This window comes from Xenopus tropicalis, chromosome 1 (genome assembly GCF_000004195.4).
Source record: "Xenopus tropicalis strain Nigerian chromosome 1, UCB_Xtro_10.0, whole genome shotgun sequence".
NCBI lineage: Eukaryota > Metazoa > Chordata > Amphibia > Anura > Pipidae > Xenopus > Xenopus tropicalis.
In genome coordinates, this window is record NC_030677.2 from 98,216,326 (window position 1) to 98,232,337 (window position 16,012).

Sequence of the window (16,012 nt, forward strand, 5' to 3'; positions counted from 1 at the left end):
CTTCTATGCATTTTCATAGGTATTGCTGCATGTTTATTTTCTCCCATATGTGGGAGAGTAATATAATAATCTGACAATACTTTAAATGCATGGAGACTATGATTATATGTACATAATTTAGTAATTGTATGAAACAAAGTCATTTACACAGGACCTATATTTAGACAAATATTGTAGCAAGTAAAAAGTGCCAGGTTTTTTATTCATGGCCATGACTTTAAAAGTCAGGGTCGCGCATGTAATAGTGTAAGGTTAAATCCAAATATGCACATCATGCAAGTAAAGAGGTTAAACCAATGCAGTGGTCCAATTTCCTAGTATTTATTGTAGCATGCCAGGCATCAGATCAATGCCATGTTTTTGTGTCTTTGTTAAAAATATGGGGCAGTTTGTTGCCTAATCTATATAGTATCAACGTCAGGACCTGCCTATCATGTTAGAAACAAATGGGCAAAACCATTTTCATTTGCCACATGATCCACAGTGCACAGTCCTCAATGATGTATTAACTGTTACAAGTCAGGAAGAAATTATAAAGGACAAACAGAAAGAACACAGGAAGTTGCATCTACCAAAAGGTTTGGTTTTTTTCATTCCTATTTATTAGGAATGAATCAATGTACAGGCAAAAATGTAATTTCTCTTTCATCCTACACTGGAGCAGTGCTCATAATAAAGCATTATTAGAGAAAATGATGTGTTTTAAGAAATATTATGACTTAAAATCCCACTTTATAGAAATGTCTACAAAAACCCAACAGATAGGGAGGCCTATTAATCAAATTTTGGATGTGTGTAATTTTGGTTGTTTTTTTCTACTTCGACTAAACTTACATTTTGAAAAAACTGTGAATGTTACCTTATTTATTAAAAAATATGATTTAAAAAAACACAATCTAATAAAAGCATAAAAAAAATGAGTATACTTTGAATTCATAATTTTCAATAGGTTGAATAGTAAATAGTTGAAACTTTTACTTGGACAGCTCCTATTGATTTTTACATGACCTCGCAAGCTTTTAGGTGCCAAAGAGGTTTTATTTTTTTTCATAATAAATATAAAAAATTATTCAATTTCAATATTTTCAAACACAAAAAAACTTATGGAAAAAAATATGAAAGTTGATAAATAACCACCTTTATGTAATTAATGACTAATATTTGCAGAAATTATTAAAACAGAAATTTCAAGTCATTTATAGAAGGATTCAGCCAGTGGCATGGTCAACAGAAAAAAAGTATCTAGTATATTCTGTCACCCTTATCTACAATTTTATATGCACTGGGGTGTAAAAAAAATATATTTGTTCAGGTAAATTAAATGTATCATTCCAATGGTTTAGAAAATAGTCACGCCACACACTTTGTTCCAGTCTTTCCAAAATAGATCATTTTTGTCTTGTCTTATAGACTGCTAATCTGCCATGGATTTGGAATAAAGTAGGCCTCTAAGAAGGCAATCCTCAGATACCCTCATGATGTCCAAAAGTGAGTATTACATTTCATAGAAGAATAAAGTTGAGATTTGCTTCTTAATCATTTAACATTCTCTGAGGTCAGTAAACTGTGGTTCGGAGCAGAATACCTCCTTATACAATGGTGGGAATATATGGGCAGTGTCAGGATGCAGAATGCGAAAAAACTCCAGCTTGTCTGCGTGCAGGTTGCAAATTGTCTTCATAAGTGGGAGTTTGGAAATCATCTGTCAGCAAAGAAGAAAGTAGGAGAATAGATTATTTATTAATACCTAACAAAGTGGAGATTTGGTTAACAAACCTAATACAGGTATGGGATCTGTTATCCAGAATGCTCGGGACCTGGGGTCTTCTGGATAAGGGATCTTTCCATAGTTTGGATCTCCATACTTTAAGTTAAATAAAAAAATATTTTAACATTAAATAAACCCAATAGGATTGTTTTGCCTCCAGTAAGGATTATTTATATCTTAGTTGGGATCAAGTACAAGGTACTGTTTTATTATTATAGAGAAAAAGGAAATAATTTCTAAAAATTAGAATAATTTGTTTAAAATGGAGTCTATGGGAGATGGCCTTTCCGTAATTCGGAACTTTCTGGATAATGGGTTTCCGGATAACGGGTCCTATACCTTTACTAGATTCAAATGCTGGAATAAGGCTTTAGCAATAATTCGAATTGCTTTTATTATTTATTTACCTTTATTTACACAGTGCTGCAAAGTTCTGCAGCACTTAAAGAGATACTGACACCAGAAATGAAACCTTTTTTACATCTATCATAACATTGTCTTTGCATGAGCTGAACCCCCATGTTCCTCTATGAGGAGGCTGCCATATTTGTACAGCAGGAGTTCGTTAGCATTAGAAGCTATAACTGACAGGTTGATAAGGGACAGTCAGGTTGGCAAAACAGTCAGGTTTAGGGGTAAATGGATAAAGACATTATTTTCATGATATATGTTATGTACTTTTTTTTTTGCCTTCACATCAGAATATTTGAACTGGGCTCCTCCTATTAACACATCAATCAATCCAGGTCTGGACTGAGATTCAAAATAGGCCCTGGCATTTCAAGTGCACAGAGGCCCAAACAGCTCCCCACTAGCCCATTAAATAGTGACTGCCTATGGCATATTTGGCACCTATATAGAAAAATGTTTTTTATCCAAATAATTTCAAAAGCCCTCAACCCCATCTCTGCTGTGATTGATGTAACCCATTAGACTATTTGGAAAGCTGGGTGGGGGTAGCACACTCATATAAATTGTGTGTGCCTGTGTGTGCCATACTCTGCCTGCCCTATGCTGCCCCTGTGTGCCATAATCTACCTGCCCTACCCTGCTGTTTGTGCAATACTCTGCCTGCCCTATGCTGCCTGTGTGTGCCATACTCTGCATGCCCTATGCTGCCTGTGTGTGTCATACTATGTTTGCCATACTCTGCCTGCCCTATGCTGCCTGCGTGTGCCATGCTCTGCCTGCCCTACCCTGCTGTGTGCCATACTCTGCCTGCCCTATGCTGCCTGTGTGTGCTATACTCTGTCTGCCCTACCCCACCTGTGTATGCCATAATCTGCCTGCCCTTAGCTGCCTGTGTGTTCCATGCTCTGCCTGCCCTATGCTGCCTGTGTGTGCCATACTCTGCCTGCCCTATGCTGCCTGTGTGTGCCATACTCTGCCTGCCCTACCCCCCCTGTGCATGCCATACTCTGCCTGCCCTATGCTGCCTGTGTGTGCCATACACAGTACATACAGTGACACAATGCTGGCACAGTTCCTACAGCAACAGTCTGAGGTGTAAACAGGTGAACAATGTGGGGGATTAAAAAAAAAAACACGAAAAAAACACAATGAATGAACACTGTTTTTTTTCCATAGCATTTTCAAATGGCTGCTTCCATTTACACCTGATTTTTACACGCAATCATTAAAATGAATTACACTGGTAGTGTGTGCCGTATGTTGTTGCCATTTTTTTAAAAACAGAATGCTAAATATTAGGACATTTTATGGAAACATGTGCTCTCTATAGTGCAAGCACCCTCATAATGCCTTAAGTGGGGGGTTTGCTTCTCGAAGAACGATGTGATATACGTATAGTTCAAAACTTGTATAACAGCATCAAGGGCTGAACTTTGATCTCTTGGTAATGAGTTCCTAGGGGTGCCTTTTCTGTTGACCTCCTAGACCTTTGTACTTATTGCTTGCTGGATAACTATACTGGTTTCCTGTCACCTTTCTTAATCTACTATATCCTGTCTTATTCATTTTGTCGACTTCAAGGGTTATTGGGTTATTTTACAAAACAGTATGACGAAAAGTATTTTTGTATTTTGGCGTATAGTGTTTACAAGAGGCACGGCCACTCCTTGCCTTGCCCCTTCCTAGCTCCTTAAGTATATGTGTGCAAATGAGAATCTTCTAGGAGGTTTTGGGGGATGGGAGGCCCTAAAAAGATCCTTGGTTGTGGCCAGTAACTTCACAAAGTCACAACAGTGGTGCTTATTTGATATTACAAAACACACCTTAGTCAAAAGATCTTCACTACAATGCCTCTTCTGTATTTCCTTCTGCAAGGCCAGGAATATCCTGTCCTGAAGTTTTTGAACTTTCTTGGATTCTGTGAGCCTGGGACGATCTACAAGATATGTAAAAAGACTATTCAGAAAAGAAACTATAAAAGATAATTAGGATTATCAGATGCATTTCAGGTGGTATTGGTAACACTAAACAACAATTTGATTCAGATTTGATGAGTGCCCATACAGTGTAGTGGTGGGATATAAATTCTAAACAAAGCAGGGGTCTGACAGGATCACACTTTCTACTCCATGCTCTGTGCTTGAATTCTAATAGCTCTGGGTGTCCTTGTGATGATTTTTTATCCTATTTATTACTTATCATTATGCATTGGTTTTAATGTTTTATCTGCATGCACACATGGCATAAGAACCTTATAATGAAACCCTTTTTGCCCTTGTTGTTTTGAGGTAGTTTCTTGCAGACATGCAAAATTTAGAAATTTCAAATGAACCTGAGAGTGCTTCGGTAGTGTCACTGTGGGTCTTTAGTGAAGCAACAGGTTTTTGCATACTTTCATAATATAAGTAGCATTAACAATACAAAAAAATTAAAGGGAAATAATTTCTGTTTTCCTACACAATAAGGGACCTGTTATGTAGAGCATGCATTGAAAACTATAAGTAAAAAAAACTGATAAATTCCTCGGAGCTCCAAAGCATTCTTGGAGAAGATTATCTCACCAAAGACCTTCACATGTGTTTCAAAGTGCTTTGTACTGGGGGAGGGTGTAAATGTTCAAAAAAAACATGGTGGTTTGTGTCTGTTTTTTGCACTTTTTATTATGCCCTATTCTTTGTAAATGACCCTTGTAGAATATTCTTCACCCTTGAACCATTCATTGCAGAATCAATATCTATGCAATCAATGTGTTCAGCACTTTCAGGCTGTGAATTGTTTGCAGTACCTGGTGACATCAGAACTGCAGCTGTAAATAAAGCAATCTCCTCATCTGACAAGCTGAGGCGGCATAGGGCTTGACCAAGATCAAAGATGGCAAACAGAAGATCATCACATCCTGTTAACAAACAAAACAAAGCAGACTTATATGTATGTATAACTTTATTTATAAAGCGCCACAAGGGTACGCAGCACTGTACAATCTTACACTTGTTGCCTTAGCAGCACAATGAGCTCAAAAACCAATACATGTTATATTTAGACATGCTTACCTAGAGATCGAAACATCTGAATTCCTCCAAACTTTCCTTCAAAGAGCACAGTGTTGTTTGAAGGGTTAAATGCTCGTGTCATTCTAATGAGCAGGACTTCCAGACAACCTAGTTAATGCACAGAAAAAGCAAGGGAAGGGGCAAGGAGAGGAAAGATAAAAAGTACCCCATACCCCATGAAAAGAAAGGAATCAATAAGTGAATAAACGGGAGATTTCAACCCACAAGATCAAATACCACAGCAGAAAAAAATATTACATTTTTCCACACAAGTAATTTAGCTCCCACCCATACCAAAATGAATATTATGTGGTAAAAATCAAAAGTTTTGTTGGGATGAAAAGGGGTATTTTAAAAGTAAAGAAAAATAAAAGGCAAAGGGAAAGAGGAAAAGGAGGCAGGAAATTAGCATGAACTTAAAAAAAGACATGGAATAATATATTTAGGAACATTTTTGGGGTTATGTATACAGTATAAAGGTTTAGCTTTGTAGTAACACAAATGCTTACAGCCAAACGTTTGGTCTTCCATAAGAAGGCCGGTAAACCCCACCCCTTGAGGGGGTTTGCGAATCAGGATTATCCCGTAGAAAATGGAACTATTGTTAAATATAGCATCATGTAGTCAAGACAGAAAAATACCATGGCTGCATATTTTATGGGAAAATGCAACACTAGCACTTTGCACAAAATATATGAAATATTTTTCTGTCTGTTACTGTCTGTTGCTTACTCCATTTCTGTGTGCATTCTATGTGTGTTGTGTGCTACTGCTGTTCATTGCATTTCCTTTTTAAAGACTAAATAAACCAGAAAATGAATTGTAGGGACCCATGGGGTTAACATGGCCTCTATGGCTTTAAACCCTACTATTTCCTATATCTTCCTGTTACTGGGCAAAGTCCCATGTATCTAGTTTGATATTAGCATTCTGTGCCTTATGGGTTTATAGGTAGACCTCTCCCTTTGCATTCTAATATAGTGTATAGAAAAGGGGTGGATCTTCCACTTGAGTCAACAGATGCAGCCAAAGAGGAAGTTCCCCTGAGCCTGGGATCAACAGGGCCCCAGTAAGCCAGAGAGTCTACATCTAGGGAAGTCAAGGAACAGGGACCCCATGAACGAGGATTAGCAAGATCAGCAGAACATCTTTAAAAGCACTTTCTAGGAATGTGAGATAGTCAGTCTAGTAAGAAAGTTTCTGGCTCCAACCAGGAGAGATTAGCTGAAAGTATTCTTCACTACAGGCACTGTTGCCTTAGTATAGGACCGCAGTTAGGACACAGGCATCAGGTTAGTTCCTATCCCTGACCCACAGTCGGCTGTTTGGGATCCTTAAGATCCTTAAGGTACACATCCTAAGGACCTGAGATACTTGTCCAGACTACTCTCCACACACTGTCGCGGTGGAATAAACCAGTGGAACCATACATTTCTCTCCTCTGTGCCTTTGTCTGCTAACTCCTCTGAGTGAGTATTGCAATAACCTTGTCTTGGACAATAAACAAGTTAAGTTCTGTTTTACCGCAAAGAACCTTCTGGCATACATTATTTAAATTTCTTTGCACACAGCCAAAGTGAGTTGTAGTTTCACTACACCCCCGGGACACTTCCACATAGCCTGTGGGTCGGGACCCCTTTGGGGTTGCCTAAGACCATCGGAAAACACATATTTCCGATGGTCTTGGGAACCGAGACACGGCTCCTCTATGGTTGAGGGTCACCAAAACATGAGGAACATTAGGAACAGCATTAGGAAGGTTGGGAACTGCTGCTCTAAAGCCCATCTAGCTGGTATTGCCTGTTTTCACAGCCAAATAGGGGTTACAGAATCTAATCTATATAGATAAAATAGATAATAATCTTGACTATGTAATTTCAGTTTTATTACAGACCTTGTGAGTCTTTGGCCAGAAATCAAAAATGTGTAGGCAGACCAGAGTTACCAGACACTTAGAATCAGTTAACATGTGCTTACACAGTGAAAAAAAAGCTTCTTGTAGCCCCAGGTGCACGCTGTACCCACTACCCGGGCAAATAAGTACCAAAATAATGAAAACAGCAGAACTCCAGTTGTCTTGAAAATGTGAATCTTTACTCAAGTGCGAAAGGCAACGTTTCGGGCTTCAATCCAGCCCTTTATCAAGCCTATTAGTACAAATACACACTGGCAGGTATTAAAAATGGGCATATCTAATGTTAAGGAATTTTCTATACCACCTCTAAAGGCTTATAAAAGGAACAAAAATTTAAAAGACCTTTTGGTTAGGGCTGATAAAGGTCCACAAAAGAAATCTACACAACGCTTTTTGGGTACCCAAAAATGGGAACATTTCCATGCTTATCCTGCGCACATTGTAATAACATTACAAAGGGTGAGTTCTTTACACACCCACATACAGGTAGAACTATTCCAATTAGAAAATATTTTACATGTGACTCCATGTATGTAGTTTATCTCATTAAGTGTTCTTGTGGCCTTGCATACATAGGAAACTACACAGAAGGTAAAGGATAGGATTAAGCAACACAAATCCAATATAAGTTGCAAACAATTGCAATTACCTATACCTGCACATTTTCATCAAATGAAACATTCTATTTCCCAGTTAAGATATCAAGTAATAGATAATGTCGATCCACTTGGACGGGGAGGAGATAGAGAGCGATTACTAAAGAAATTGGAAATGTGTTGGATTAATACATTAGGTACCCTGTCACCTAGCGGTCTCAATAGGGATTATACCCCTATGATGTTTATATAAGTAAGTTAACGTCAAGTGCTTGTTTTTAACAAATACTTGTGTTTTGTGTCTTAATTTTTGCTTATTATATGTTTTGTTTCATTTTTCTTTAGGACAGTAAGATTTAAAGATGTGGGAGCTCCTGATCCATATTAGTTCTGGGGTTAATTGTCCCCTGAATTTGGCATTGGAGCCAGAGAGATATTTGATGGATGAAATACACTGCAGTAAGATACTGTCCATTTCAAGATCAGTTCAATTTGTTATATGTGATACATGCCACAGGGCACTTATTATATTGTATACACAGGCATTTAGCTTGTAATTCATTGTGTGCACTAAATATATTCACAGAATACTATGGGTTAAATGGAGGTGAATATGGATGGATCCTCTTCTTCCTGTGGGTATTTAAACACTTGTTTGTATTTGTAGGGGATCAGAGAACCCTGTCCCCTGTTTATCAGTCTGTGATCACATCCAGCCTAGCTACAGCCTGGGGAGGGATCCGGTTGGCTGGCTGCCCCAGTGCACGCCTGGGAGAGGTGTGCCTAAGCTTTGGAGCCAAAAATCTAGGGGCGGGCCCAGCAGCTTATGAAGGGAGCCCCTGCTGTTGTTTGCCAGTTCAGAGTTAGAGACAGAGTGAGCAGTTAGCACAAACAGTGTGTGTTCAGACTGGAAAGGATAAAAGTCTGCTGGGCTGCCAGGGAATATAAAGTCCTCTGTGGTACTCTGTGTGTGTGTGTCCCCTGGAGGAACAGGTATTGCTTGGTTACCTGCTACGTGGGAGCAGCCACCCTTTTCAACAGGGAAGGTACTCTGGGGCAGGTAGCGCTACCTGGGGGGACTAAAGAGCTCTTGGGGAAGGGGTTGAACTGATTTAAGGGTTGGGGGTCTATCCGGATCTAAAGTGAGCTGGGCAAGTACAGAGACTGTGCCAGTGTGGATAGCCCTCCCAAGTTTCCTCAGGAAAGGATTATCAGTCACCCAAAAGCTGTTATACTGTTTATGTCCAAAAGTTATACAAAGTTTAATATTTCTGCAAACCGTGTGTGATTATTTCCTAGTGGAAATCCCCTAGAGGTGTGTTCCCCAGTGTCCACTAGGTGGAGGCACTGCGCTGTTCCCAGTTCCAGTATCAATATTCTTTGAAAACACACATCTCCTGTGAAAATACAGCCCATATTAAGTGAATGTGCCAAGAAAGGGTTACATATTTGTACTAATAGGCTTGATAAAGGGCTGGTTTGAAGCCCAAAACGTTGCCTTTCGCACTTGAGTAAAGATTCACATTTCTGTTTTCATTATTTTTGGTTTTATTTTTAGAGTTACGGGACACTGTTACTTTTGTTTTTTTACTTATTTTTCTTTATTTTTGCTCATTATTATATTTTAAGCAAACCCTAACTTATACACACTTAACATTTAATAATATATCCTGCATTAAGCCACATGGTTGAAGTGTGCAGTCCAAACTAATAAAACTTTCTGCCAAAAACCCTAGAAATTAACTGCTGCAAAAAGCTTAGTTAACATTGAAACTATCTCAGTATTCATATGTCAAATGAGGCAAGAATTATGCTGTCAAAGGAAACATCTAAAACTGCCTGTGCTGTTCCCTGTAAGTATAACAGCAACTGCCTGATACAATTGGTTTTTGGAAACCATTTCATATTTACTTCCTTATATTTTCAATTCCTTATCCTTCACAATGTTTATTATTTTTTAGCGCATTTTATAATCCAGTTTTAACAAACATACCTGCTTTTAGAAGCACAATCTGGTCATTCTGACAAAGCTCCATGAAACCATCTAAGCGTTTTGCAAACTCCACTACATACTGGATAGCATTTGAAACATGGATTGCACAGAGCTGCCACATCATTTCACATGGCTGAAGGGAAACATGAGAAAATGGTTTAACACAAAAAATAGATCCCATGCTGAACTGGTGCTTTTTAATGTTAATTGCAAGGGTTTATGCAGAAACCCTTAATTGAGAAAGCTCCAAAATATGGCCATATTTAGTGCTCTATTTAAAGGCAAATTACAGGCTTTCCACATCATATATATATATTTGTGTTTGGTACAAAAAATAAATAGATGTATACTAAAAAGTTGCTTCTCTTAAGGGATTCCAAATTCATAAACTATGCATGAAGCCTATACTTCCTCTTTAAACAAGTAGTTCTTCGCTATTATAAAGTAGCTTGGATATATGGAAAACCCCTGATCCAGAGTATTTAGTATAATAGTTCCTATATCTGTATTTTTTCCTGAATAAAGCTCTTAGACTTACCTTGCTTTGCAGGCTGCATACCTCCTCCTGTGAATGAGCATTCCAGACCATTTTACTAAGTTCATCACTGGTAAACTGGCAGGTGCCTAAATGGGACCGAATGATGTTCTGAGACACATACTCTATAGGAAAGATGGGACATACTGAAGCTGGATCGACAGCAATAATAAAACATCACCAAAATTACATTTCTAAAGAGTCACATGACATAGAGCTATACTTTGTATATACAATGCACCTTCCTCTGCTAACCTTACTGCCCACCACTGTCTGATCTTGCATCTCTTATATGTGGCTCAAATATTTTCTCTTGACAGAAAATGGTGAACTGCAGGTGCAAATTCCACCCATCATGTATGTAAAGGATAGTTTATGGACAGCCTATGGGTGTTTAAATGCATACTGTTTACATGCGTGTTACTAGTGAGACACAAGAATGAAGTAAAAAGGGGAATTACCTTTAAATGGCAACTATTTTATAGGATTAGAGATCTGGTATGACTTTAATACAGTACATACTTCCACATACAGTTCAGACTCTTTCTCCTGGATTACACAGAGGGTTTTTGTGTTTTAAATGTCATTATATGCTGCCACTATTGAAAAAGACAGGTGCTAGAATCTACACCAGAGCATCTTTGGATTATCTGCTCTATCACAGGGATGCAGAAGGGAGACTCATTAAAGGAGAAGGAAAGGTAAAAACTCAGTAAGCTTTATCAGAAAGGTCTATGTAAATACAGCCATAAGCACTCACAGAAATGCTGCACTGAGTCCTCTATCTAAAGAAACACAGAAGTTCTTGTCTCTTTTTTTTATAAACATAATGTTCCAGTGTCTGACTTCCTCTCTCAGAAACATCCTTAATTCCCGGGGCCAGAGTCTGCGCAGTTCTCTCCTCTCTCCTGCTCCCCCTCTCACCAGAATGTTAAGAACTCCCTTCCCCCTCCCTTAGGAATGTGTGATCTCAGCTATAAGGGCTAGAGCTGGAGCAGGAAGGAAGCTTAAGCAAAAGGAGAAAGCTTCTAAAACTGTTTACTTAGGTATGGTAATGGTTTCTGCAGAATAAATATTTTGTTCTAGGTGACACTAATGTGGCAAATCTATTGGCAGTAAAATTCCTTCTCCTTTAACGCTCATTAAGAGGAGCTGGAGTGTTGGCCTATCCATTAAACTTGTGACCCTGCTTACAGGTGCTATTGACCTCAGCACATTGCATTTCAGGAGTGGAAAGTTGAAAAAAAACCATAAATGCAGGGGCTGATGTTGTGAACAGAATGGGGCCAAGGGCAAATTTCAGCCCACCACACACCCATGTCCTTCTGGAAAAGTGCTGCATCAGCTCAAACGGGTTCTGGGCCAATGATACTGTAGTAGATGCATTATGCAGCCTGCTACCCCTCTGAGATGACTAGGAATTTTTGTGTTTGTACCCACTTTCTATGAGCCTGTACAGTGGATTCATGTTTAATTATGTTGCACCAAGCAAGGAATACAAATGTCTGGAGACACTGGACTAATTGATCTTGTGAAATTATTTTTATTTCCCACTTCACTAACTTAGTCCTAATTTATATTCAGTCACTTTGATCAACATTTGTAAGGGGGTGGTAAAGGGTGGTTTTTTTTGTACATTTTGGGGTAATTTCTAGTTTTCTTACACTATTTTACACTATTTCCCACAAGAGAATGGTGTATAGTATAGTGTAAAAAAAAATATAGTTGTAGTTACCATATAGGGGCCAGACAGAGTTAGTAAGTTTTAGGAAAGTCCCAGAGGGTGGAGTTTGTAAAGGGTATAAAAGGAGGGGAGTGTCAGAGGAAAAGGAGAATGTCATGGAGAGAAGGTTCATCCAGGAAATCATCTGACTTACAGAGGCAATTGAAACAAGAGGAGGTATGAAAACTAAGCTAGTGAGGGCCTAGCTTGTGTTACAGCACACTGTAGTAGGTTAGTGTAAATTGTATCTTGATTGGTTGTGTTCTGCATGCCTGTATTTAAAGAACAATTGCAGTGTTGATGTGAACCTAGGCGAGGGAAGAAATAATGCAGTGGATGTTACAACTCCCAGCACCCTTAGTGTTTCCTAGTGTGCATAATAGTAATTAGGAGGGAATTACTGCCTACACATTGTCTTGTACCTCATACACTATATTTGTCTCTTGCATGTCCCCTATATGACTGTTAATGCCTCACACACAGATGGATATGCTTTTTTTCCTGTATGGCCAGCTTAATGTTGTATATATATCAGAGAGCACCACAGCTTCATTGTAATCAGCACTGTATCACCTTTATACCACATTTACTATTTTATACTTCAAAAGAGTTGCCCTGTAACATATTGACTGGCTAACACGATACAACATCTGACAAACAGGGAACAGGGACCCCGTGAACGAGGAATGGCTAGAACAGTAGAATATCTTTAAGAGCACTTTCTAGTGAGACAGTGAGATTAGATAGAAAGATCAGTTTCTGGCTCCAACCAGAAGAAGTTAACTGGAAGTACCCTTCCTTACAGGCATTATTGCCTTAGTGCAGGACCACGGTTAAGATGCAGGAATCAGTTTAGTTCCTATCCCTGATCCATAGTTGGTTGTTTGGGATCCTTAACAGCTATGGTACACATCCTGAGGACCTAAGATACTTGCCCAGACTACTCTCCATAGTGGTGCCATGCTGTTTGGCTGTCTTTACCCTGCCCAGACTCTGTAGAGGTGGGATAAACCGGTGGACATCCTCTCTTTCTATCCTCAGTACTTTTAACTGCTATCTCCTCTGTGTGAGTATTTGCGGTAATTTACTAATTGTCTTGGACAATAAACAAGTTGATTTATGTTTCATCGCAAAGAACCTTCTGGAGTCCATTCTTTTGTTACTTTGCACACAGCCTAAGTGAGTTGTACACCCTTTCTTGATTCTAATATATCTGTGTTTGCTACCACTACCAGGGTGAGAATTCAGCTCTCATTGCAAAAAAACCTTATTGCAACTTAGGTGAAAGACAGTACTTTCTTCTAATATCAAATGATGCACTTATGTCCTTTGTTAACATGTAACTGTGAATAAGGGATCGGATCATTTATTGTATAATGTCTTTATACAGTTACACTCAGTGATCATAGTCCCTCAGACAAATTGTCTCTTAAGCCTGGCATTGCTATCACACACTGTATGCATGCTTAAACTGGGAAAACACTGTTAAATAAGTATTACAGATACTGTATATACATATATATATATCCACAAAGTTGAAAGCACTCACCACTCATCAATTCATGGAAGATCAAAAAGTTATTTATTGTTGAAAGTTGCTTTCAACTTTGTGGATGAAATTTTTTTACGGTGAGCACCCAACACAAGTCGTGGAAATGGTGAGTGCCATCAATGGCAGAGATATATATATATATATATACACACACACACACACACACAGGTATGGGATCCGTTATCCAGAAAGTTACGAATTACGGAAAGACTATCTCCCCCATAGACTCCATTATAGGCAAATAATTCACATTTTTAAAAATGATTTCCTTTTTCTCTGTAATAATAAAACAGGACCTTGTACTTGATCCCAACTAAGGTTTAATTAATCCCTATTGGGGGCAAAACAATCCTATTGGGTTTAATAATCTTTAAATTATTTTTCAGTGGATTTAGGGTATGGAGATCCAAATTACAGAAAGACCCCTTATCCGGAAAACCCCAGGTACCGAGCATTCTAGATAATGGGTCCCATACCTGTATATATATATACATTGTATAATGACCTAAACCTCTGAATAGAAATCATCATTTTTTCCTGTTTCTTTTTTGTAAAACTGCAGCGAAAATTTGTGGCAAAAAAAATGAGAAAAAAAGCCAATTTACCTTAATACATTTGGAGTGAGAAAAAACTCCCACTGACTTCAACGCACTTGGCATGAAAAATACTTGAGAAAAAATGTCCATTGACTTTAAGACTTTTGGAGTTAGAAAAACTTGAGTGAGCAAAACAGCAGCCAATGATAATGCATTTCTCTACTGTGGCTTGCTTCCTTTTATTTGCCTGTGGCAAATCTCATGTTCAGTATGCTACCTTAGGGTGAGGGTACTAGACAAATGTATTACAAATCGTAGAAATCCAATGTCTATTAAATTGTACTTCATACTAAAAGTCAATGCTAATGTCAATTTTCCCTGCCTGTGTAAGCCTGCAATCTTATTCACAAAGGCACCAAATTTCATATGCATTATAGAAAGTTGATTTCAAGATACTGACCTATCTCTGTACCGTTTAGGTCCAGCAACCTTTGGTCTTCTATCAGTCCTAAAGAATAATGCACAGGCAACTCATCCAGTGTGGTCCCATGACTAGGGTCAGGAGAAGGTTCTGTAGACAGTGGAAGCTCCAAGCTGTAATATGAGCTGCATCCATCGGGAGTAAGGGGGAAATCAAAGAGCAGACCATCTGACAGGCCACTTAATTCCTCTAAGTCTGACAGGCAACTGCTTGTGCCGGTGGAGTAACTCCGAGAGACTGTATCTTTAGTGTCCCTGGCCAGGACTTGCTCTTGATTTTGCTGGTGCTTCTGAACCTCAGCATACAGGCTGTCTCTCTGTTTTTTGGACATGCGACCAAATTTCACCGCTAAGAAAAGAATAGAAAAATATGTTGAAAGGTATTTGCAGAGAACAAGGTACAGGAACTGTAATATAAACAATCATAAGCTCCAATATGTATATATAACATTTTAGCTTCAAACCATTTATACTAGAACAGTCATCAAAACTATAAGTAAGACAGAGCCCCGAGTACCACTATTAATGGATGCAACTTTTTTCAAGCAACTTGAGTGCACCATCAGGGATACAACAATACGATTTCATGCAGGTGACAAAATGGTCCATATGCTATTGCCCTAGGTGGGTGTGTCTGTCTGCCTGCCCAGAACCTAGGAGCTAAAAAAATGTTGTGTCTGGCCCAAAAATATTCAGCTGATGATTTCTCCCTTACTCTTCTACTCCTGTCTATTTCTCCTCCCATTTTTTCTGATATATGCTTTCCCTAAACAGACACCAGGTGGCACTGTAATACTAAAGTACGTTTGTTCAAAATAAGCTGAACAAATGTGTGCATTTAAGCTTAGATAGCTATCCCTTTAGTTACAATAAGTTATAATCTCTCTTTAGTTATTTCTGTGGGCATGTGTATATAAATATATTTTTTTGTTTGAATGTACTAAAACCTTGTAGTAGAAATTACATAGTATCCCCTTTGATTTTAGATAAACTGATTTTTGTTTACCAGTCCAACACTGTGACAACATAGAAAGAATTAGAAAATAATTTACTATATTTGTTATAATGTTTTACATGCTTTAATGTTTTGATGCTAGATGATGTTTGTTTGATGTTTGAAATGTTGGTACATGTGAAACAAAAACACAATTGCAATTGCTTATGTTAGAAAATAAGAAGACATTACAAAATGTGAAGCCATCTGGTTTAACAGTAGGTCCACATGAGTACTGTTTCTGTGAACACTGCTCTTTTTGTTCTATTAACAGATATTGAGACCTGCAGGCCCAGATTTGTGGCGAGGCCACAAAGACCCACAAAGCACTATAATATTATTTTATTATATTGCTTGCATACAGAGCAATGGAGACCAGACGCACAGAAACTTTATTGCGTCCTCTCTCCACTGCTCTGTATACGAGTTAAGTGGCGCAAATGCGCTGGGGGGGGGGGG

At 38.5% G+C, this 16,012-nt stretch overlaps 1 protein-coding gene across 1 annotated transcript in view; it reads right to left on the minus strand.

Annotated features, from left to right (window-relative positions):
* Positions 1-581: 581 nt before the first annotated feature.
* rorb.2 (RAR-related orphan receptor B, gene 2) overlaps positions 582-16,012 on the minus strand; it is a 35,053-nt gene continuing 19,622 nt past the window's right edge. The window contains exons 4-10 of the mRNA XM_002938822.5: positions 14,540-14,908; positions 10,272-10,393; positions 9,734-9,866; positions 5,230-5,337; positions 4,965-5,075; positions 4,003-4,115; positions 582-1,702 (exon numbers count right to left, since the gene is read on the minus strand). Coding sequence (XP_002938868.2) covers positions 1,541-1,702; positions 4,003-4,115; positions 4,965-5,075; positions 5,230-5,337; positions 9,734-9,866; positions 10,272-10,393; positions 14,540-14,908 — 1,118 coding nt within the window. The 3' untranslated portion in view covers positions 582-1,540. The remainder of the gene's footprint in view (positions 1,703-4,002; positions 4,116-4,964; positions 5,076-5,229; positions 5,338-9,733; positions 9,867-10,271; positions 10,394-14,539; positions 14,909-16,012) is intronic.